This window comes from Panthera onca, chromosome D4 (assembly GCF_046562875.1).
Source record: "Panthera onca isolate mPanOnc1 chromosome D4, mPanOnc1 haplotype 2, whole genome shotgun sequence".
Classification (NCBI taxonomy): Eukaryota; Metazoa; Chordata; class Mammalia; order Carnivora; family Felidae; genus Panthera; species Panthera onca.
The window spans coordinates 40,138,536-40,160,197 of NC_138351.1; the positions used below are offsets into that span (position 1 = coordinate 40,138,536).

A 21,662-nucleotide genomic window follows, 5' to 3' on the forward strand; every position below is an offset into this window, starting at 1 on the left:
TGGGATGTTAACTTGAAGGAACAATTTTGTCACACACGCGCGCACACACACACAAATGCTTGGATTAAAAAAAAGAACCTGATACGTATAACTTCTTTCACTCTGGTGATACCTCTATACACAACGTGTCTTATTGGTACATGCGGAGGTGCATATTTTGGATTTGATATTTCAACAGAAAACATCTCACAATGACCTTTTATGCCCAAGAGGTTTTATAATTAGATGATGGGCTTTATCATAGCCAAGTCCTTCTCCTCTTTCTGCTCTCCATTTGATATAATACCAGCACATGGTAGATGATCAATAAAGTTTTGGGATACACAAATCACCCAAGTGTTCCAAATCACACCCAACTATGTATTTTTTAAAAGCGTGGCTTGTAATCATCACATACTTGCATGAATACATTGTGATTTGGCCCCCTACAAAAAGAGAATAGGCATCTCTAAACTTAAAATTAGAGACGTTTAGTATTAACAAAAATTAACTCTTGGGGAAATCATCAAATAAGAATTCAAAGGAGGAATAATTCAAACTAAAAAGATATGTCCTCATGATCTGATAGAAAGTCATAATTTGAAAGAATGAGAATACTTGTTATCGAAACCTTTTCCAAGAGACTTAATTATTTTCACATATTTCTCTCTTCCCACACACATCTTCCATTTCTGTGTTTTGCAAGATTGATTGGGAGAGAATGTTATATGATACATCATGAAAGCTATTTTCCCCTCAACTGTACTTTCACTGCACTTTGTTACACAGTAAAATTATAGCATTTATTACTTCATATCATAATTACCTGTATCTGTGATAATCTTATTGACTGAAAGGTAAGCTCCATAAGGAAAATAACTTTGTCTTATTAATCCTTGTAGAGTCTGGCTATCACTGATGCTAATTATTTCTTAGCAAATAAAATAAATTACAAAAACATATATCCATTAGTTTGAACCCAACATGGGAAGCGTGTACGAAAAACAAAAAGACTTAACTGAAATCGATAAAATCCTTGACAGTAAAAGACAATGTCAACAAGCAGATCACTTCGCAAAATTGAGTCCCAAGTTAAATGGGCTCTAGAAAGTCATTTAGAGATTGAGAGATTGCATTCTTTAGAAATACAAAGTATATTTTAATGACTGAAAATAGATGTGACTCCTTACATAGAGAACTGGGTCTCACTAATGGCAGGAAGGACAAGAATTCAGGGTTTATTTTGCAAGAGCTTTCTTATGAGGTTCTAAAAACAGACACGGATTATTCTTTGGAAAACGTTCAATAAAAACAAACTGATGTTAGTGACTAACAGGACTCTAGCTGCAGAATATCTAACAAATTCAATTTAGATGTTTACTTCAATCTTTCAAACCTCCCATCCTACATTATGACCATGTCAAAATTGCAGCGTGCAATATATTTGTCAATACTGTTTATGAACCTTTGGGGGAAAATAAATCTCAAACATTAACACTATGCAGACCTCATATATGAGTTTTACAAGTCTCCTATTGCCAATTTATAGGTGAGGTTCAAAACTACAAGGCACAGACATTTCTTAGAGCTTTTTGGTAGTCCTATTGGGAAAAAAGTCTGTTAAGACAAATTCAAAGATTATGATAACAATGTAAAAAAAAGCTTAATCAAACAAGATAATCTGGATCATCTCAGCTCAAAAAGAGAATGCCTCAAATTGCATAGTTTTTCAGGTAAAATGTAATAGTGCTGTTTACATATCTAACTCCCTCTTGTATAAATCCATGCTAATGGTCACCAGTATGGATAAAATAAACACACATACTCATAGGTATCTCCATATATAAGCTCATTATATGTAAAGTGCTTAATAGTTTTAATCCATAGTGGAGTGAGAATTATCTTATGTCTAATCCAATAATCTGTGCCTCTATGTATTAAGAGATGTGCGAACATAATTGAAAGACCTCAAAATATTCAAGGTCAAATTAAGCTACTTCAGCCAATAGATCTTCAAACACGCATAGACTTTGTTTTCATTCCATTTTCCATTGCCGAATCACCTTTTCTTCAGGCAAACAGAAGATAAGCGTAACTAAAAGCTGAAAACACATCTTTAGAAAATATATAAAGGCCATACCATTAAAAATGGAAAAGAATATAAAGTACTTTAAAAAACCAGGCACACCAAATGTCCATTGACTGATGAATGGATAAAGAAGATGTGGTGTGTTTGTGTGTGTGTGTGTGTGTGTGTGTACACACACACACACACACACACACAACGGAGTACTACTCGGCAATCAAAAAGAAGGAAATCTTGCCATTTGCAACTATGTAGATGGAACTAAAGGGTATTATGCTAAGCGAAATTAGTCAGAGAAAGGCAAATATCATATGACTTCACTCATATGAGGACTTTAAGATACAAAACTGATGAACCTAAGGGAAAGGAAGCAAAAATAATATAAAAACAGGGAGGGGGACAAAACATAAGAGACTCTTAAATACGGAGAATAAACAGAGGGTTACTGGAGGGGTCATGGGAGGGGGGATGGGCTAAACAGGTAAGGGGCATTAAGGAATCTACTCCTGAAGTCATCGTTGCACTATGCTAACTAACCTGGATGTAAATTAAAAAATAAAATTAAATTAAAAAAATAAAAGAAAAAAAGTAAAAAAGCAGGCACAAAAAAAGCAAAAAAGATACTTTGTACCTTAACACAAAGGAAAATTCACCCTAATGACTTCTACTCTATGTATATAATGAGGTATTTCATTATACACAAAACAGGTATATATAAGTTAGATCAAAATTCTAAAAAATGTCTGATGTCATGGATAGTATGTTCACATTATTCTCACCAAATGCATGACGTGGCTGCCTCAAAAAGGGAAGAAGCAAAGAAACAAGTTATTTAGACCTTGAGATGCATTAATGGAAGGTGATAGCCCATTTTATCCTGATCAGACTACTTCTGAAGCGCTGTGTTGCTTCTAGGCATCACTCTTCAAGAGAAACAAACTCTGTGACATTTCTTTGATGAAGAAACTCACCAAATCATGTCATCTGAGGAACAGCTGAAGGGAGACAGGGAAGATACAACAGTTGAGTTGGAAAGAAATGTATAGTTCAGGTGGAAAGAATTAGCATAAAGGGAGAAACTTTCAGAAGACAACCATGATGAGGCCCTACTATGAGTAAGATGCCATTCTGGGTATTCTGCATCCACTATCTCACTTAATTTTTTCAGTGAACTCTTGAAATTGCCATTGTCCCATTTCACAGATGAGAAAATTGAGGTTTAACCTGCCCTGAGTTACTCACCTAGACCTCGGATGTGAATCAGTTCTGGTTCCCATGGCCATTTCACTATATTATACTGTTGCCCTGGGAGGCCAGACATTGACCCTACATTAGACAGAACTTTTGAACAGAGTTTCCTCAAGACAACATTTGCTTCAGGAGACAGTGAATTTCCCGTGCCCCACACAGCTGGATCACAACCTAAGAAATGGTGCAGCGGACTTGTGCACAGAATATGTGCTTGGTCTGGGTGATCAAGCAACTCTGAAACTCAATATGTATCCTCTGAAAACAAATCCAGTTGAAGTTGTATTACAGTGACCTTATGGTGAGGATTATGGGGGTAAGAAGATACCCATTTCTTCCTTTTAAAAATGATACACTATTTGTATATTTCATATCCTTGGATAAATTGGATAAAGGAGTCGGTCTTTGTATGTACAAGTAGTAAATAGACTCTATGCCATTTAATGAAAGAAAGAGAGAAAACTGCTCTGGGCAAATCAACATTGGATGGTTGTGCTGTCTAAAATTATGCAAACGGTGTCTTCTCGGCCAAAAAGAATTGGGCCCTTGGCTTTTACCTCAGTAACCACCCAAGAACCATGAAGTGCCAAGTAAACATATATGGAGTAATAAGTTGGGTAAGGAACCAAACAAAGTCAAAGGCTTCACTTCAACTATGGCTTGAAATAAGAGCTATCAGAATGGCAAACTTCATTTATTACTAGCCTGTGTTTGTCTGATAGTGAGTTGGGTAACCCATTTGGCAAGCATGTTATAAAATGTGAAAATATCCAGCACACTAATACTTTTTAGGGGAATAATAACATTGCCCATTCAGAGTTCACACACTGATTTAATCCTAAGACTGCTATATTTACTTCAAAGATAGTGAGTATGCTTCTTTTTCAACAAGCATAAAAAATACAAGAATGAAGCACAAAGGATTTTATATATTCAGGAATACCTCAACTCTCCTAGGAGCTACATTCCTTATAGATAGAAATAAAAATAAGCAATGGTGCAAAAAGCACAGAAAGTAAATAAAATAACTACCTTAATTTAAAAGGAGGATTTGCCTTTAATTCCTCTGCACCTGTTTTAGGTACCTCCAAAAAGAAAAGATTTTTACTTCCGTAGCTAAACATTCCTAATTTCATCGCTACGATAAGTAACACGTCTCTACTGGGATCTCTCTCCCAAAATGCACAACAATTTCCCCTAGCAACGGCTAAAATCTACCTGGAAAGACCAATCACGGGCCGGTTAAGGAAGTATTCCTTAAGTTAGAAAAGCCTTGCTATCCCGAGTTGTGCAGGAATGCGTTTGGATTGGCTGCTCACTTCAACACGATACAAATGCTATGGATGATGTCTTAGGAAAACATGCTAGGTCACACCAGTTGGAGGAATATATGGGTAGTATTTAAGAACCTATACATATAAGAATTATTATATGTTATTACATAGTAAGAATGTATTTATAAACTCATTAAGGTATTAGGACCAAAAAATGGTACTTAGTAAATACACTAGTTGCTAGAACTTACGTGGTGTGCATTTTTTGCCAGGCACTGTTCTATGAATTTTCAATCCTCACAATCAATCGATGAGAAAAGTACCAGTTGAATTCTGATTTGACTGATGAGGGCACCGGAGCTAGGAAGTTATGTGCCTTGCCCAAGTCATGCTGCTGTTAAGTTACAGAAGCCAGGATTTGAACTCCAGCAGTGTGGTTCTGGGGTCTGCATTCTTACCCATTACACTTTACCTCATTTCCCTCTTTTGTGAAGCAAACTTTACTTTTATCAACTGGGCAAGAACTTATAGTATCCCTAAATTATATAAGAGATTCTATGAATTAAGGTCCGTATCATTTAGAACACTGAAACTCCCAGGGAAGGATGGCTCTTGAGTCCAAATTGTAACAGAAATCACTGTATTTGATTTATCCAATGCCAGATGCTTTTCAGCTGAATACAATATTTGCCGTTGTTCCTGTATGTGCAGATGTGGCTCGATGTCTAATCCGCTTGTCGAGTTCCACCTCAGATGAGGCTAAACTAGAAGTAAAATATACAAAGTGCTTTACATAGGTCTTGGGTTCCTTCGATTTATTTCTCCCGTTTTTAAGGATCATTATTGCTATCCGAATGATCCTATTTGCATGCAAGATGATTTCTAATGATTATTACTATTTGTAATAATCTGTATCAGAAAGCTCCCTGGCCGGCTCTTACCTGAACTGCAAAGTACTCTTGTGGGCTCTCTGGGAAACACCAAATATCATAAACTGCAGGTGGCTCATGGAATTATTCTAACTGCAAGCAATACCACTTCATAGTAATGAAAAAGAAACGGATTTGTTTCTTAACTAAGTAGGTAAATAGCCTTCTTTATGGCTACTCTTTGGGGACCAACGATTTTGGAAATAACATATCAAAACGGTAGGCCATCAAAGCTCATTAATTTATATTCAATTGTTTCAGATGTGTTTTGTTATTGGAGCACGCTGGATTGAATGCTGACTTTGCCATGCGTGGGTATCAGCATTTTCTAAGTAAAATAATGGCTTATGCCAGTGAAATAGTTTATCTAATGAAGAGCACAGGGCGACTAAATAAACAGGGCACATTTACTGCAGCTAAATATGAAATGTGGTCGTTATAATTACTAGACTCTTTTAGCAAAAAGCTTTTACAAAATCCTAGAAGACCCTTCAACAAGGCAACCTATATCCTTAAAAATAGTAAAAACTTATTTCCTTAAAATGTGTACTTCAGACATAAGGAAAATACAGGTCCCCTAAATAGGCCGAATTAAGTTGATTTTTTTAAAAAATTACGTTTGAGATTTTTCATGTCTTAGAACTGAAAACGAAAGATAGAGAATTCCCACAAAGGTGGCTAATTGTAAATAAATCACAGTACACGCATGCACACATCCGTAACGTTTTATGTGGCTGTGGGAGGTTTCAGCCAATTAAAAAATCTAGCATGATCAGGCTCCCAGTGGTTATTTGAGCTCCTCCCACAGACCTTACCACAGAAGAGAACCCGACATGTGGATTTCCATCCTTTCTCTGGTCTGTATTCCTCTCTATCCCTGGGTTCCTTTCAATGCTATTGTTACCAGTGCGCATGCTCCCCTGATTAGCATATGTGAGTCTCCAACAGCAGACAAAATTCTCTGCAAAAATAATGCTCCCAAATAGTGCCTTTCACTAGAGAAAATCACCCAAGGCATACTAAATTAAAAAGAAATGTTAAGTTTTACACAAGAGCAAAAGCCTGTTCTTTCCCAAGGGATTTTCATGTAAAAGCAAAAATCAGTGTGACTTGTGTAATTTCACCTCTAAATAACAGAATTTCTTTGGATCCGAATTCTGAATCATAAAACCACAACCGATTAAGGAACTGAACACATTTTTTATATTATGCCTGCTAATATATGTGCAGAGAGAATCACACGTGCAAAAACAAAACAACAACAACAACAACGACAATCTTCCTTCATGTAAAACAGAAATTAAGAAAGGAGGGAGTCACTGTCACTTTCTGCAAATTCCCAAATCTTCAAAATTTGCGGTCTTCGATTTCTGGGACTTAAACAGGCTTTTTTGCCTTTTCTTTTCTCGTATGTTTAGTAGTATATTTACTCATTCATATGCTTTGTTATCTAAGTAAATATGACTAAAAAAATTCACGATATACCTACTAACAGCACTCGCAAACACGAAAACCAAAAGGTCAGCTCCTAAAAGGGGTGTTGGCTGCGGGAGGAGCTGACTCCTGACGGAAGTAATGCATATGTAAATCTGGCACTTTCCCTAAAACATCTTCAAATAAAGGAGGTGTTCAAATGTCCTTCTTTCGTTGCAAAGGGTTAAGCGGCAAGGTTTACGTTTGGGAATTTTCTGAATCACGCTCCGCCCTCTCCCGTAGTGCAGCCAAAAATCATCTGACAGGAAACATAAGATTAAGTTTGTCCTACCTAAGCGAACAAAGAGTGCTCTGAACAGGCCACCGGTTTACTGCAGAGCGGGAACTTTTCTAATCCTGCTGGAATCCGCAGTGCTGCTCAGAAAATATCACGGAAAAAGTTGTTTTCTTTCCTCTAACATCTTGTCTCTGGATCGTCTCATTTTGGTCACACTGCAGATCCCGCTGCTTCTCCCATAAAGGTTAACTTAAAGCTCCAAACATAATCATGTGGAAAATGGACATTATTGATTCCTATGGTCCATTGTTCCCCTCTCCTAAGTCCCTGAAGTTCAAGTTCAATCTGGAATTACATCATGTCTGGTTTCTCCTGGTTACCAGACGGCTTGAGACGTGACCACAGCTACAGAAAAAACAAACAGCCTTCTTCACGCTTCGGCTCCCCTATCGATTCAAACGTAAACTTTTTTCTTTCTCTCAAGTATGCTTCAAGTATGGAGCATGGTTAATTTAGAGATTAAGTTCCAAATTAGATTATCTAATGGCATCTTAATGGATTGCTGACCCATTTCCTGTGGGATGGCAGCATGCAAGTCTGGCTGGAATACAATTAATTTCTTAGGAAGTGTTCTGAAGAGTTTCCTAGATAAAAAGGAAATGTTGTGTTGTGCAAATCTTTCTTTATAAACGGAGAAAGTTAGGCAAAACTACTGCGAACCCCAATGTATTTTCCAACAGCCAGATCACTGATAGTGTGTGTGTGTGTGTGTGTGTGTGTGAACACTGGATCCAGGGAGTGTTTAAGGACGGTAACATTTTTTATTCCATAACAGGTGCAAATAATTTTTGATGAGAATGGAGTGATTCTTTTAAAACGAATATTCAAATACGAGGAACAACACTAGCTAGCAGCTCCAGTACCAAACGGTGAGCATGTGCATTTTTGGCTTTTGCAATCCTCCTCCTTGAACCAAAGATCCTTCCATGCATCTACCTGATCAGCACTTCTATCATAGTCCCAGAGTGGTGCTAGGGGCCCAGAATGGTGTGTAAAAAGTTGAACATTTTGAACACACTTTAGAGCTGACAGCTGAAAAGGAAATTCAGCACTCTGAGAATAAAGCTCCCCCCAGGAACTCCAGGAACAACCCAGCTGTTGTGCCGTAGTTATGTGTCAAGATAACAAACTGAAAGCAGGAAATGCTAACCTAGTGAATTTGTAGGGATGGTCTAAGTGTAATGTTGAAATAAGAGTTAACTCTTAATACTACCTGCGGACAGGAAACACCAGGAAACTCGCTGTGTTTCCTCATCATACATGTGCCACATGTGTAGGTGTGTGTGCACACACACGCACATGAATGCGTGTATGCACACATGTGTGATCCACACGTGTACGTGCATACACACACACACACACATACATTACACACAAACATATGGTTTGCAACCCAATACTGAAGATTATTTTTGTTCTTATATCACTGAGGACATATATTTTGCAAAGACCATCTTATGGGCAAAGCAAGGGAAGTGGTAAATGGTTGAGGACAGTGTTATGCAAATAGGATTCTAGGATTCTATGTATGAAGTGAATGCTCCTACCCCCTCTTTTTGCCCCCCTCCCCTCTCCTGACCAACCAGATCCAAATAATCTTTACTGGCTGCCAAATTTCTCCTGGGAAATCAAGCAACTCCCTAGAATTGCAGTAATAAACGACAATTTCTTACCAAAACATGTGTAAAGTAACTACAGAATGAAGTATTCAACTCACAGAAAGGAGCTGCTAACACATGTAACATGGAAAAGAGCTGATAAAAGTCTCTTTGGTGCCATTCAATTATGGCATCAGCAGAGACACAAAAATCCTTCCAATTATTTCAGTGAAATCTTCATTTATTCATTATTTCAGAGGCTGAGCAAATGGTTTGTGTAAACATATCCTTCAGTAACACGCGCATGTTTATTTTAGCCATCTGAAGGCTTCTTCTATGTTTATATAAGCCATCAGACACATACAGCCACTCACTTGTGGCTTTGCTTCTCTTGAAAGGGGTGAAGGGAAAGAAGAGGGAATGAAACAATAAATCCAGTTTCTCTTTTGCATAAAGCACTCCCTCCAATGTTTTAAAATAACTTCTGTTTATATTATTCTTGGATTGTCCTTCAGCTTTCTTTTTCATTCAATTACATTGTTCTTTCATACTTGATAGTACAAGGCATGCTCTGGCTACAGTCTCAAGAAAGCAAGCCAGTTAGGGAGTTAACTGCTGTATTTGTTTATACCCACATAACTCACATATGCAACAGTGTCATTTGTCCACATCGGAGGACAAAGCACAGACACGACAGGACTCTTATGAACAGCTTAAGCAACTCCTCACCTATTACCCTCCCAAGAGCTGAGCCCCTCCTGACTCAAGAAATGAGTCCTTCACCAACAAACTTCACTCTGGGTTAACTGCAGTACCTGACCTTTGGGTTAGACAGAAAAAATTCACATTTTCAAGGTGCAAGCAACACACACACACACACACACACACACACACACACACTTCACAAAATGCTAAGGTCAAAACAACAAAACACCTTCAGGGTAGCAACCTAATAAGTCTGTGAAAACTTTCCGATTGAGTCGCTTTGGTTCCTAAGGGAATGTTTATACATGGGGTTGGGGGCAGGACAAGGAGGGAGGAGGATAGGGGAAATCTTCCAGCTTGAATTACACGTGCAGGGCTCTCGGGCTCTCGCCTCACTGCCATTTTCAGTCGTGCAAAAGGAGCTGCCTTTGACATGGAAACACCTCCAGGGGAGGATTCATGTAAAGCAGAAAAGGAGGCCACTGTGGAGGAGTAGTGGGACCAAGAAAGTAATGGCGACAAACAACAATCACAACAAAATAAAACAAAGCAAAGGCCAAACACAAAGCAAAACCAAAACACCTTCTTTGCTTTGTCCTTTTCTAGTATAGAGTCTCCAGGGATCGCCTTGTGTTAAAACCAAAAATCAACAGCCACAGCAAAAATAACCTGATATTTTCTTTATGCCATTATGACAAAGGCAAATTATTTAATTCTCTGGTTGAACTGCTCTACATTCCTCAGATATTTTCTATTTAATCAGATCATTTTAAAGTTGTAGCAGTGCCTCGATGAGTTTAGATGTCTGCTATCCCCTTAAAAGTAGTAGTAATATTGCAGAAGTTTCTGATTTCCTTTTTCGATATTCTTTCTAAAAAATTTTTTTCATAAATGACCACAGAGTACAAACTATAAACCATGAATGAAGAACGTGTTGTGCCACAGACATGGCTTATCTGTATTATCAAATATGGACTCTACTTAAGCCTATTTAAAAAAAGAAGAAACTATAACAGAGCAAAGCAAATTGCTGTCTTATTTGAGTATATTTATTGTAAACTGTATAATACTTAAATTCTAAGAACTGTGAGCACCTGAATCAGTCACACAGCCTTTGGGACAGCGTACCATAGAGATTCAATAAACACCTGTTGAATGTACAAACGTGATGCCTGCCATTATCAATTATGGGCCTTCTGAATCACGATAAAAAGGGAACAAGCCGAAAGCTACCTTTTTAAAGCTCTTTGAAGGATTAAAGCCAGTCTATATATCATACCAATTAACCAAAAAAAATACTATCTTTGAGGGGGGAAGAAAAAAATCTTAACAAAATGAATTCTAAATTTCTTTCTGACTTCTTATAACGTGAAGCTGATTACCACACCAATTTTTCAACAAGAAGGGGTTCTGTAACATGAACAATGGTCTCCTAAGCTGGGTTTAGTCATTGTATTAATCCACTCTGATACATAGGGTGATTCGTTGTCCACTCACCTTTTCCTTTTCTGGGATGTCAATTTTTGATTCAAAACATTACTAGGAACCCGGTGCAGTTATATGTCAAATAACCAATAACTGATACCTTTATTTGGCTTTCATGTACTTTATAAAGGTACTATCCTATTTTAGATAAGTAAATGTCAATCAGTAATCATAGATTTAGAGGTTCACACAGGTATAGCCACATTTAAAGACATGAGTACACTCCATCTGACGTGCAATTCTTATAAATACGGTAACAGTTGTACACAGACATGGTTTTTATGCTCACTGACATGGAGAACACGGACTATGAGAAAGTTATTTAATAAAATTAAATCCAAACATGGTGTTATCAAATCCGATTAACTTAATTTAAAACCAATTAAGACTATTTAAATAGGACATTTTCATGGGATTTAATTCATATTCTTTTTAAGACTATTTAAACAATATGTTCTCCTTGTGCTTAATTTCTTTTTTGTAAGTATATATTGTATTTTTTTTTTCCAAATGGAGGGATTATATAAGCTTCTTGGGGAAAAAAATGAAAATATGTAAAAATGAATACCTTTTAAAGTGGATGTATACCAATCTTTAAGAAGAGGGAAAGTCATATCGTATTCATTTTAGGAAATGCATTAATAAAAACTCATGAAGTTTTAAAAACTGAATCCAACTAGCTGTCTCGGTTTTCACCAGAGGAAAAGTGGACGTTCTGTAAATTCCATTCTTTTAAATTCTCCTTTTCAGCAGCTTCTGTCACGTGAAATGGAGTTCGGCAGTCCACTTACAGCTGATTTTTGAGTACGTACTTTTACGATACAGCATCAGACTCATAGCAGTGTTGGAAAATTATGTTGGCTCTGCATTTGGTGAACTCCTTATGGGACTCCCTCACGCTCTTCTAGAAATTTTTATCTCTTATTACACATGATTATACCACGAATTTTAATTATTTAATTTGCCAATTTGACACAATTCGTTCTTTATTAACATAATACATAAGAAGCTGACTCAGCACTACCTTCCAAAACCAATACACGAGATAGTATCGAAACTAATTTTGAAGATGAAACTAGTTTTAGGATCATTTCCTCAGCCAACCAAACAAATTCAGTTCTCAATGGTTCATATCAATGAACAGAGGTTAAAAACTTCATTTAAACCAAATTCCTTCTTTAGCTGTTGATTTCAACAATCGTCTGACTCCAACATTAACGAACGCCACTGATAACAGTTAAGTCAACTAATTTGGAAATTTTCTTCTAGCTTTTCCCCTCCAACAGGGGGATAACTGACTAGTAAAATGGTTTAAAGTTAGCAGTAGAGGAAAGAGCTGAAATGAGAAGAACCCATAATGTGAAAAACCCAATGCTTTATTAGACCTCAAATAGCTGAGAAATCTTCCCTCAAACTATGATTTCATTTTTTTTAGGTCCTGAAATGTTAGGTGTCAAATCTTCTCCCCGCCCCCTCCCCAAATTATAAATTGTTGAAAACATTTGACAGCAGTTGGAAATTCCAATGATCAGTGAGCAGATGTTATAGTCCCAAATTAATTTGAAGTTGCATTGACAAAAGAAATACAGGAGGAGAGTAGGGAAAGAGCGGTGGGATAGCCCAGACAACTACATGTTTAACATATATTTTCTGTAAAGCTGGTTAAAAACAAACACTATAGCTCATGTAACTTTTAGGTGTAAGTGTAGGGTTGGAAATAATTAAAATGTTACCTTTGCCAAGTAATTCCCAATGTATCCTCACTGGTACTGGGGTATAAATGCCTGCCGTTTTGATTCATGGTCCAGTCACAAATCCTCAGCTGTCAATTGAAACCTAGCAGTCAGATATGGATCGAGCAGTTCTACAGTTTTTAGTATTTAAATGAATACATGCAAACCAGTACTGTACATGGCATTAACCTTACTTTCCCAAGAGGCAGCTTAAAGGAAAACAAAAACAAAAACAAAAACAAAAGCAAAACAAAAACCTCACTCTGCAAAGCAAAATTCCTAGACACTCTTTTTAGAAAACTCTACTGCAATAGGCCACTCTATTAATTAAAGCATACAAGAGAAACGAGTGCTTAGAACATAACAATTAGCCATTATTAGAGTACAAGTTGAGCTGAAATAAAAGCAAACGTTAATATTCAATAGAGAGATATATTTTAGGAAGAAAACAAAAAAAAAAGCTTTTTTTATGCAACATACCAAATAATCCGCACTGAGTAAAATAATCAATAACTTTAAGCATGCAGTTTGCAAAACACAGAAGACATGCAGTTTAGAGGAGTAAAGGTCCCACCTTATACATTCTCCCTAGCTTATGTTTAGAAGCATCAAGGTATTCCCTTCTAGATGTTTCCTAATTTTGCTGCAGTCAAAGTGGCACTGTTTAGAAGGAGTTGATGAGGATTTCTACTTTGATTTTAAACTCAGAGTAATGGCATTTAAAATACTTTACCACATCTGAATAGAGCCAGGAATGCACTGAGTACAAGCTGAAACAAATTCTTCCCAGATCTTGGAATCATCAGCTCTGCCCTTCGGAAGAGGGTTCGAGTAACCCTATCCAGCTCTGTTTGGTTCACAGCTGCCCTACGGTGCTAGCAGATTTATTGAAAAGATATATTGCTTATTTGTATGCCTATGAAAGTAAACTTATCTGGCTTTGGCCGGGGGGAAACCCCACTAGAAAATCATGGTTTGTATCGTTAGATAGCCTTGCTGTGAATTAACTGCATCTTGCATTGAAAAGATGTCTTATTCAGAGCAACCCACTGCACCTTGTTTGCTGTGTTTCAGTGAGGATTTCCACAAGGTGATGATTGCAGCCAAAGTGCCTTTAAACTCCTGATAAATTATTGTAATCCTTTCTGATAATGCTATGGCTTAAAAAAAATGGCTATTAAGAGCCTTTACTGTTCCTGTTAGACCAATGAGGTTCTACACATTGTGAGTAATAGTGATTCTGGAGTTTTAGAATAATTGTTTTGCACCCTTTTCTACAGGTCTATGAGTCTCCAAATATACCATCTAAAATTTCCAAAACACATGTTTTCATTATATTGATATTTTAGGTGAAAGCAATTTTATAAAGAACTGAAAAAATTCCCTTAAGATAAGTAGGTAGGTAGGTAGGCAGGTAGGTCGGTAGATAGATGGCCAGGCAAACAGATTGATAGGATGTGCGGATTCTTCTCACAATGTACTCATAAAGGAGCCATAAACCGGTAAAGAAATTAAATTAGAATGAAAAATATTCTTAAAATGGACCATAATACTTGCATAATAGGGAAAATGTATGCTTGATTAGTCTTAAAACCAAACAGATAACAAACTTTATGGCAAGATTTTTTTTTAAGTGCTCAACATGAATCATCTAATCAGAAATGCAGTGTGATGGGGCAATCTGTTTTTTTACAGTAACAGTAAGCCTATTGTCTCTTTCAAAATGCATTTTCTTAAAGCAGTACTATGAAAAAGATCTAAAAACAGCTAAAAAAAAAAAAACCTTGACTTTGTGTCAAGATTACCTTAGGGACCACTTATTGATTATACTCTAGTCAGTGAAATTCCTAGTTTTTAGTCAATTAAACATTCTCAAGAATGGAGGAGTATATTCAGGCAGAGCTCATGGTAATTCTGCTAACTTCAGGTGAGTTTCTGTGGGGCTCCCAGCCTAGGTTGCAGAAATCTTCAGAAAAAGATGCTTTTATGATGCCAGGAGAACCTAAATATTACTCACTGATTAACTGACTTGTCTCACAAGCAATGACAGGAACACTGTGTCTCTTTGGAAGGATGTGTTGTAAACTGCTTAGTTTTTTGTTGTTCGTGTTGCTAATGTTTTGTTTATTTGTTTGTTTACCACCCTAACAAATGTCAAGGGGGCTATCTTTGGCCACATTTGTAACATTTAAAATCAATGTATTTGGGGGCTTTTCTTTCCTAAGAGTAGTCCCAAAGGGGTTAAACCTGACCATAGCTATTTACTTTCATCCATACGTAAGATAAATTCAATAGGGTTAATTTTTTTTCAAAACAGAAAATATGATGAAATACATACAAAACAATCATTAGACATAGTAGTTAGCAATAATTTAGATGCCAAAAAAATTGTCAGGATATTAATTAGTATTAAATTAATTTCCTCTCGGTTACTGAGAACGAAAAATATAAATTAGATTTATTTATTAGTTCTTTAGATTGTGGGGTAGCATTATCAACATTTCCAAAAATTTCTGAGGAGACCTGTTTATACATGCTTATGTGTTATAAATTACTTAAACCAGGTCACTTAAGCAAGACCCTCACTCTTTATGTTTTTTTAATTTATTAATTAACCTTCTTTTGCATAAAGCATCTTTGAATTAATGAACTTCCTGACGAAGTGAAATTTTAATTTTAAAGGTGATGGTGTGGCAGGGGAAACAACTGAATAATTAAACTAGAAATCACTCTTCACTCTTATTCCTAATAAGATCAATTACTAAGACTCTTTGTTTGAGGAAGATAGTTCTGACTCAGCAAATTTTGAATACAATCTCGGGGATAAAAAGTTAACACTAGGTGTATTACGCTTCTTTTGGGGGCATGTTAAATGTTCTTAGTATAAGTCACTATTCCCAACAGCAAAAACTCGTTACATTATGTTCTAAATAAATTTACAATAACAGGTGATAGTGTTATTTGAGGTTGGGGTGATGATTCCTCAATTTCTGTCATGTGAAAGAGTCACTGTTATATAATGTAGCTATCAGTTCTCTTTAAATTAAATTTGAAGACTTTAATTTCAAGTAGTACATAGGGTTCAATAACACTGTAATGGTTTTTCCAAGTATTTTCGTCAAAAAAAAAAAAAAAAGGAAATTACTTGTTTCCTCCAATAGTAATCAAATAGAAAACACTAGGTACAGATTAGTTCAAATATTTAGTCTGTAAGAGTTGTGTGTTTGAATGGAGGTGGAGAGCAATTCCTATTTTTGTAACATTATAGTCTTTAACAGACCTGAGCATATGCATATCCTTATAGAAATGCACACTCCCATAAATAATTTTAATCCTTTAATTTTATGCATCTATCACAATGAAATTAGACTGTCTAGAAAACTGAGGTAAAATTTACATTAAAACAATTATGCCCAGAATTCCAAGAGCAAGCAAAAGGTGAAGTAAGGAAGTAAGATTGTCCTCCAGGAAAGCTATGAGTAAAGGGTTACCTACGTAACAAGTAAGGAAGAAGTGAAGGTCAAGTTTTCCTGCCTATGTTCTTAGAATGGCATTCTCTCAAGACTCTGGAATGAGAACCTTGTTCCTTGCCTACAAGGATGGGTTCAAGCAGTTTCCCTCAAAAATCTACATAAGAAAAAAACACCTAAGAGTTGGGTCATTATCCTTTCCTGCGCTATACCCACATTAGTCATAGGTAGCTGACAGCTATAAAGAATCAATATTGCTTGTGATTTCAGAGTTAAGATTTTGTTTATTCAAATGAGGGCCCTCCATTGTTATTAACAGGGGCTTTTGTTAAATGCTTAGCAATTAGCTTTGGGAACAAAAGAAAGAAGGTAAGCAAAACGTTCTATTTTGCTAGACTCAGCAAACAGGCCGATGTACTAACAGTCCCTCATGATGACAACAGCTCTCAGTTGAACCAATAAACCATTAAACTGTAAACAGAATAATCAACACAGGCAAATTTACCTTCTCACTTTTTTTTTTTTTTTTAAGTTTACAGTGACCCTCAAGGGAATATCTTGAAAGGTGTGTTTTACGTTCTTAGGGTTTTTTGTTTTGTTTTGTTTTTGTTTTAATTTCTACAGATAGCCTCAAGGAAACAGACTTTTGGGGGTAAAGGTGCTTTTGAGGGGATGCTTAAAAGATAAACAATCCAGTGTTCAAACTGTCCTCTAACTCTCAGATTAGTAGAGTTTCATTTTATTGCTTTTATTAATTACTCACCATGGAGCAAATAAAATGGCCTCTAAATGAACAAGCAGAACGTTCAGAATAAAATTGTTATATGTAAAACATATAACACATTTTTTAAAAAAAAGAGATTCAAGATCATCCTGGTACCTTAAAGTTACTTCTAATGTCAATTTCTGGAACCCATGCTTCTTGATATTTAATTTAGCTAGCGCAGTAGAATTACATTAAATGGGTGTGCATAGCCCATGAACTACATAAACGTAACTGACCATAAATCCTAAGTATTAGCAAATGAAGAGGTTTCTTTTTTTTTTCACATGGAGACTAGTTTAACTTGTAAAATGTAAGGTTTCAAGGGAACTCAGAGATTGTGAAGTTCAACCCCTTCATTTTCCTTTCCAAGATAAAGATACAGGACAGTCAAGTTTATGGACTCGTCCAAGATCAGACATGCCCTGTTTGTGTCAACACTACAGCCAAACCTCCGGACTCCTAATCCCTGGTTCTCACCAAAGATACTGATTTGCTTACCACTGTTCTTTTCCTACCCTATGCTTCATGTGCCCCCCACCCCACCAAGAATATTTAAGGCTAAAATGGCGATAATTATAACCTTCAGAATCTCCTCTACTTCCTTGATTCAACTTGGATCTTTTAAAGTAAATATTTTCAGAGGACAAGATAATTTTTCCCTTGTGATCTTGTTGATCGAGATGTAAGGCTACGGTAAACATAATTTTATTTTTACATTAATTAGTTTATCTAGAATTTGATAAATACTGAAAGTGAGTGAATAAATAAATGAAGGCATGATAAAGCAGACCACGGGAGGTTTTTTTTAAAAGCATAAGAACTAGCCAAAAGGCTAAACATTTGCATAGCCGTTATTTTGACTGAAACTTCCTTTAAATGTGTTTCCTTTCCAGCTAGCATATGTGAAGAGTGACCTCTTATCCATTTACATACCTACCCAGAAGTCATGTGATAGGGTTTTACGTCAAGCTGTCAATTATGATAACAGACACAATAAGAACAGCCACAAGTTGTTGATAGCCTGCTTCCTGACTTTATTGAAAAGTTTGTTGATAGTCTGCTAGTGTCCTTTCGATTGCTTGCCTCTAATAAAAGACTACCTTTCCAGTGGTCTCAAGGTACCTAGCTTTGGCTTTGCCATTTGCCAGGACAAACGTTGCAAAGAAATTTCAATTAATATCTTAATTACAAAAAAAAAAAAAAAAAAATCCTACAGAGGCAATTTCTTAGGAAGGCCATTTGGTGCAACGGAAATTTTCAGCGTAATGAAAAGCACTTCCAAATTCCAGTTTGAAAATTATACCAGGGAAAGCGTTGAAAATACTTTGATATAAGGTAGCCCAGTGATTGAAATGGAAATGATAGCATGCAAGAGATGTAACATGCTGAAGCTCAGGCACCGATAAAATCCATGCAGTTGTGTACATAATGCAGGGACCTGAGCTGATCAGGCCATTCATTCATGAGCTCTAATGATAAGTAGTGTACATATAATCAGGAGATTATAATTTTGAGACTATGAAAATAAGTCTTACATCTTATAAACTAGAGCTTGTGTGACGTTGTCGTCTCCCTTTCGGAAGGCAAAAGTGACCTCCCACTTATGGCATCAAAAACCTCAAATCTGTACCAGGTTCATATGCTTTTCAACACCTGGTTCGATTAGTAATCTTTTACTTCTGAACAAGAAGCTTCTTAGCTACAAACTTTTATTTCCCACTTGCAGTGAGATTTTTTTTATATGTTGTACTAACGTGTAACAGTGAAGGTTCATATTTTTATTATAACCTTGCACTCAAATACAATGGTGAAAATCAAGTTGACTAGACCCTCTTTTATCACGCAACTTCCAATAAGAGCAAAGAAAGAAGGCCTACAATTTTAACAGATTCATTATGAGGTTGACCAGATAAGGTATTGGTGCTAATTCGAGCAAGCCGCCTCCTGTTCGCCACTCATACTAAAATTGTTAGCGTGGATTATAAAATAATTTCTGGGAAGTCCAACGCTCTGCCATGTAGTTCCCATTCTCTCAGCTACAAAACTTGGGACATGTGGGTCCCCTCACTGCCTATCACAGGGAACGTGCACAGTGTGCTCGCAGTACGAGGAAGAGAAACACTGCATTTTACTAAGCTTCTGTGAAGTTAAGTCAGCGTGGAGATCCTGGACACTTCTGAAAAAGGTCCAAATCACAAAAAGACATTTCTCAGGAAAGACCAAAGAGTTGAGTTTGCCAAAGCAGGACCCAGGGGTTCCTCAAGCCACCACACCACCTTCCCATAGAAAAGTCAAAGAAAAATGAAGCTCCAGTTGATGTCTGCTTTTAAGACCTCCCCAAGCCAACAGTGAACGCAGGAACGAAGCCAATCATCCCAAAGACAGTCTAGTTCCAGACCCTGAACAACGCGACACACAGGATTATGTTAGGAGATAAAGGAAAAATTCAAGTCCTGATCAGCTGGCATGAGCTGATGATTATAATTAGAGGATTGTTTGTCAGGGCAAATGATCAACTCGTTTACGTGAATCTTTTTGAAATAGTCTTCATGATTACGGATTATTTTTTGGATTCAAATGAGATATCATATTTACAATGATAGGTGAAATTCTCATGTCAGGAAAAAAAAAACACGAGTATTTCAAGGCAGTTAGCAACCGACATTAATCAGTAATAACCATTTTAAGAAGCACTGAGGTATAGCATTACTAACAACAGCTGTATGTGTACCAAGTTAATGGGTACAAAAGTATATGCTTTTGTGCTTCTAGTATTCAGATTTGCCAATATGGATGTATTACTCTTACAAGTGGAATATTGGGTTAATTTTAATATTTGCCATCTCAATTTAAGAACGCCAGTATCCCTGTGTGTTTGAAATGACTATATTGAAAGGTCTCCTTTATTGTCATTTTGTGGAAAGATTATTTATAAGATAGTCAAAATTATTCAACAATCTTAAATTTATTGTTAACCCTAATTTATGTAGGCTATATTAAAGTTCTTTTGTGAGAAAAAAATAGCATTGCACAATGCACATCAATACTTTTCATAACCTAAAAGGATAAATCTTTATAAAGAGGCCGCCAATAAACTGAAGAATGTACCTGGTGACAATATTTATTCTTAAGGGGTCATGTATATTAAAGGCTATGGGGAATGTTTAAAAGAACTCTCTCAGACTAAATCCATTGCCTTTCTAATTTTGAATTTCTCCTAGCTAATATAAAATGATTGATTACCTTTATTTCATGTACCCCTTGATTTTCCTTTTCATTCATCATTGAGTGCTTTAAACCAAATGCATTTAGAACCTGCTGCTACAAGAGTGGTCTCTTTTAAATCTTTGTAAAGTAATGAAAGGACACAGTAAATCAATCTCATTTCTGCTGTAGGAAAGCATAACCTTTACTCTACTGAAGTCATTTAAAGTATTTCTGTCCCTCTGTTCCTGGATAGTAAGCCTAAAACTTCATCTCAGTGATTCTTTCAAAATTTAAAAGCAGAAAAGTAATAATCTCTTAACTGGAACCTTACTTTAGTAATATTCGTGGATAGTATGAGATGCATATACATTCATTTTCCGCATGCCTCAAAACTGTAGCTCATTATAAATTTGCCATATTGGGCTTCTTCATGTCAAAAAGTAGCACTCTTTCATCATCTACAGGACAAATTATCCGTCTGCATGGTAAATGCAGATTCCAAATAGAATTGAACATTTCATTTTTAGCTCTGACCCTTCTATAGTTTTTTTTTTCTTCCGAGGATCTATACACATCGTACGTTCCATAAATATCAACCGCATTTGACCAAACAAATCATATTTCTATTGTAAGAGGTCTTCACTTGACATTGCCCACTTAAATAAGAAATGGTGGTCTTTAATAACAAAAGTTGGTAGTTCTGGAACTCGCGTATATGTATTTTCAATTAAAATGTGCCCAGATCTCCATCTACATTAAGACTCATACCTTCCTGATGCCTGCCAAGTGTTCTCGATTCATCCTCGGATATGCGAAAGACAAAGTGAATTTTACATGATGGACTTTTGTGATCATAATTACCTGAGCCTCTAAAGTTAGTCATCTGTGGTAAATAAAAGAAATTAAAGCTGCCACAGGTTAGCACAGCGGGATGGGAAGATTGCTTCTAAATACGTGGAATTGGATATAGTCTAAATGTGTTTGGGGCTAAAGGAGGCATGTTTCTATGAATTAAAAATTAACTGGAAAGTAGAGATGTGTCATAAAGAATAATGCAAATCCCATGATGAAGATATTTCTGAAAATATGTGGAATGATTTTGAAAAGAACAAGTTTCTAAACCTATAAATCCTACATGTTTTTTTTTAATAAACACAGTGAACATACACATTTGTCAAATAGAACCATATTATAGTAATTATAACACATTTCATATTATAGCAATTTTAGAGGTGAAAAAAAGCAACATTCCAGAGAATTATGTTGAAAAGCCAATGGCTGGCAAAACCACTAATTATTATTTGGTATTTTCATAACTGTGTACAGATGTTTTCAGTTAGTTCTCACTCTTTTGTTTGGTTTTGCTTTTTAAAAATCTGGCGCGATGTCAAGTATCTTGACTAAGCTATCA

The 21,662-nt window shown here is 36.2% G+C and overlaps 1 protein-coding gene across 6 annotated transcripts in view; it reads right to left on the bottom strand.

Moving 5' to 3' along the window:
* Window positions 1–21,662, bottom strand: part of NFIB (nuclear factor I B) — a 239,798-nt gene that overhangs the window by 8,212 nt on the left and 209,924 nt on the right. For 3 of the 6 annotated variants that reach the window (XM_060609740.3, XM_060609741.3, XM_060609744.3), the window contains one exon: window positions 12,809–12,897. The exons of the other annotated variants lie outside the window; for them this stretch is intronic. In XM_060609740.3, coding sequence (XP_060465723.1) covers window positions 12,809–12,897 — 89 coding nt within the window. The remainder of the gene's footprint in view (window positions 1–12,808; window positions 12,898–21,662) is intronic. 6 annotated transcript variants of the gene reach the window in all.